General features: G+C 64.8%; 1 protein-coding gene across 2 annotated transcripts in view; it reads right to left on the bottom strand.

The window, feature by feature from the left end:
- Window positions 1-3986, bottom strand: part of LOC113214977 (zinc finger protein 395) — a 160364-nt gene that overhangs the window by 146762 nt on the left and 9616 nt on the right. The window contains exon 2 of one of the 2 annotated variants that reach the window (XM_052264345.1): window positions 1234-1260. The exons of the other annotated variant lie outside the window; for it this stretch is intronic. Coding sequence (XP_052120305.1) covers window positions 1234-1260 — 27 coding nt within the window. The remainder of the gene's footprint in view (window positions 1-1233; window positions 1261-3986) is intronic. 2 annotated transcript variants of the gene reach the window in all.

Genomic DNA, 3986 nt, shown 5'->3' on the forward strand with positions numbered 1-3986 from the left:
CCCATCCTGATGCAAACCGATGCAAAACGCTGCATCAGACATTCGCGCCGCTGCAGTGAGGTGATTGAGCGTGTGCGTCATCATGACGGTTGGATCGCGGCTCGCGGCCTGGGGAAGTGAGAAGTGAGAGAGAGAGGCAAAGAGAGATAAAGCGGGAGGGGAGGGGAGCAGACAAAGAACCGATTCGATTGCAGATTAGTGCTTGCTCATTGCTCGGCCTCCCCAACCTGGGTGGGTACCGGCGCCACACGCTCCTTCTACTTGAGGAGCGCGCGCCCCGCAGCCAGGCCCAGCCAGCAGCCCATGGCGGCGGCCTCGAGCACACGGAGGCCGATAGTAAATAAACGTTCGCCCGAGCCAAGACGACGTTAAACGCATCAAAATCCCCAAACGACGCAAGGCGAGGCGATGGGGAAGCGAAACTGCGTTGCGAAAAGGGAGCGGGCACGTTGCCGCCGCCGCGAGATGCGGTGTGGGGCGGGGCGGCGTCGGGCGGGGCGGCTTACGACTGCTCGCTTGGGCAACGCCAGGCGCCGCGCGCCGCACGCACGGGCTGCCTAACTGTCCGGCGGTCCAGATCGGGCCGCCAATACAAATACCGGGGCAAGGCGATACTCCCCCCCCCCCATCTTAGCTTACCAACGGTTGGTCCTTTTAAGGTCACCCCCCGGCACGGCATGGCCCGGCCGTGGCGGGTCGCGTTGGCCCACCTTGCGGTTCGGCTGGTCTGTCTGTCTGTCTGTCAGCCGCAGCGCGACGCCGTCGTACACAATGTCGGACAGGTGGACCGCCACCGTGACAGGTCAATAGAGCGAGGTGAGACTGATGGCGGCGCGGCTGCGGTGGGGCGCCGCAGTGTGATACTGCAAAGGGCCGCGCCCAGCCCAGCCCCGCCGCGAGCGGACCTAGATGCCAAAAAGGGAAAGTTAGTTCGGAAAAATGAGCGGGCCAGCCTAGGCGGCAGCGGCGGCCGCGGGGCGCGCGGGTAGCAGGATTGGAGGTGGAGGGGGCCAGGATGTTTTTCTACCGATCCTAATGGTCAGGGGCCGCGCCCGGGGGCCCCCGAGTGTCATTAGCGGAGGAAAGACCTCAGAGCTCCACAAACCCGACCCGGGGCCCCCGTGGGCAGGTCCTGGAGCCCCCCGCCCCCGCCGCTGTAGCAGCGGCACCTTGCGCAATTCGTCGAGTATACGTATCGCCTCACGATCATCCATCCGTCAGCTCCCGACGCACCTCGTGGAGCAGCAGCGCCGTACGCACCTGGAACAGAGAGGAGAGAGCGGCGTATTAGCAAAGAGCTTCGGCAGGGAGTGTACCACCGGCGGGGGCACCCGGGGAGGCACCGCGGCCGACTATGTGTGGGGCCCTGGCGTCCTCGCGGACAGCCACGAGGACTAGGTTCGGAGCGGAGGAGTTTGGCGTGTATATCCCCTCTCCTGGCAAGGTGCAAGCCTCTTGCTCAATCTACACACAAGCACGCGCGCGCGCACACACACACAGTGGACGGTGCACGCGGGATTCCACGCCAGCCCGGCTCCGCCGCATCCTAGTGGCGCTAACCACATAAACAGACTCCATTATGCAGGCCGTCTAGAGCCCCGCCCGCCACAACTTATATGATATGTTGTTTCTGCCCCGCGCTCGCTCCGAGGTGCCCGTTTTCGTAGTTTACGATAAACAGTGTGCGATCCCCACCTCACCCGGCTGACCTCTCCCTCCCCGCCCCCGAGTCGACGCGCCGACCGAATAGAGAGTCCAGCCTAGGCCCGTCAGCCTTGGCCGGCCGCCCAGCGGGCCCGGCTCGCCGGCACACGGCTTGGCTACGAAATAGTCAGGCATTGTATGTGAGGTTTTGCATGCCTTAAGGCTCTCTCTCTCTCTCTCTCTCTCTCTCTCTCTCTCTCTCTCTCTCTCTCTCTCTCTCTTCCCCGTGGCTACGCCGCCGCGCTCCGCTGACCATCTCACGGCACTAGCCAAGGCGCCGAGTGTGTGTGTGTGTGTGTTGTTTGTGAGAACGAGAGGGAGAGAGAGGGAGCTAGCGACAAGGAGAGACGGAGAGAGAGAGACATAGAAAAGGAAGTCGAGAGGAGGAAGAGAAGGGGGGGGGGGGGAGGGGACCGCGCGAACCACTCGCGGCGTCATACTTTCCTTTTTCCCACTCGCAGGCACGATGACTGCAGGATAAGAATCCGTTAGGCTGATACGCCACGCCGAGCCGAGCCGAACCGGGGGTGCAACTAGAGCACGACGCTCAGCTCACACAACAGTGCTAGCTGCTAGTCGCGAGGCGGCCGGCTGGCCGAGGCCGGCCTCGGATGGCTACGCGTCCCCAGAGGCCTCCCCAGTACTATACTACAGCTCTGCAGGGGCCTGCTGGTTTGGGTTCGGGGGAAGAAGAGAGAGAGGAAGGGAGAGCCGGGAGAGAACAGCAGGAGAAGAGAGAAAGAGGAGGGACTGGAGAGAACAGCGCGGGCGAAGAGGGGCAGGCAGGCAGAGGACGAGGCCCGGGTGATCGCGAAGCGTGAACAGCCTCCAAAAACAGCCGAGCGCGCGGCGGAGGGGGGCGCAACCGCCTAGAGAGGCCGGGCCGGCTCTCTGGGGGCCCCCACCGCACACCGCGGGCGGGGCGGGGCGGGGCAGGGCAGGGCAGAAGGGGGGCCGGGCCGCGTACGAGATCCGCCTCCTCTCCGTCGGCTCCGCGGGGGCCGCCGCGCTAGACAAGGACGCCTTCGCCTGCTCCGCCGCCAGGACGCGGCCCGCCGCAACACGCCCCGCCCGCCCCGTGTTTTCGGTGGCCTACATTTCATCTATCGCCAAGCCCAGCCCAGCCCAGCCCAGCCACACCACCACCCCACCTCGGCAGCAGCAAGGGCCAGTCTAACTGTTGCGCCACGATGCACAGGCAGGCGGGCAGGCGGGCACGGCCCGACCTCCGCCACGTGCAGCACGCCGTGAGGAGCCACACTGTCAGGCCTCATCATCGCTGGGAGGTATAAAAATAAAGTAAGCAGAAACACGAGAACGGGCCGGACGGACAGCTCGTCTAGCCACCCTCGGGGCGGGGCGGGCGGGCCCAGCGCGGTCGGCACAGGCGGACGGGCCAGAGCGCCAGCTGAGAGGACCGGTACCGGTGGTGGTGTCGGACAGCCGAAAAGAAAAGCAGTCGATCAAGAACTGGAATTTGTACCACGTTCCTAGCGCTAGGGCCGGGCCCGGCTCTAAAAGAGCCCCATGTGGGTTGGGCAGACCAGCCTCGCTGAGACGGGATATAAGACGAGATGGAGGGAGGGAATAAGGAGATAGAGGAGGAGAGTGGGAGAGGAGGGGAAAGAGAGAGAGAGAGAGCGAGAACGGCAGACTTGCAGTCACCACACCCGCTGGTGCTTCTGCGGCTGCGTGGGCCCGGGCGCAAGCATTCCGGCATAAAGTGACAACCTGCCAGCTGCGCGATGGCCCTGGCGCGAGAGCGGCCAGGCGGGGCGGGGCGGGGCGGGGCGCGGGGACTAACAAGTCCTCTCGCAACAAGGCGGATGCCAGACACACTACAAGTGTGTTAAACACACACACACGCACGCACGCACCACACACTGTGGGCCAGAGCCAGTGCTCTACTGGTGGGTATACTCCACAGCTTGCACACGTGCTGGAAGGTTGCCTACATGCACGGCGTCCCGCCCGGAGCGGAGCGGCCGTAGCAGATAGGGCCATGGTCGAGGCGATGGTGGTGGGCAACCAGCGCATGCGCGGCCGGCTGCACGGCGTGAAGAGCAGCGCATCACGAGAGTTGTGTGTGTACATTGCCTGTGTTTTGTTTGATAGATGGCGGAATGTCACGGCCTAAGCAGCAGCAGCAGCAGCAGCAGTGCCGCGCCCTACGCCGGCGCGTGCAGCACCGCGGAGCCGGCCGGCCGGCATCATCGCAATAACAAACACTATTTCAGCGCGGCGTGTGGCGTACAGTAGGCGGGCCGGGCCGGCCGGCGGTC

Source organism: Frankliniella occidentalis, unplaced genomic scaffold (assembly GCF_000697945.3).
Source record: "Frankliniella occidentalis isolate FOCC.00 unplaced genomic scaffold, Focc_3.1 Scaffold18, whole genome shotgun sequence".
Lineage (NCBI taxonomy): Eukaryota > Metazoa > Arthropoda > Insecta > Thysanoptera > Thripidae > Frankliniella > Frankliniella occidentalis.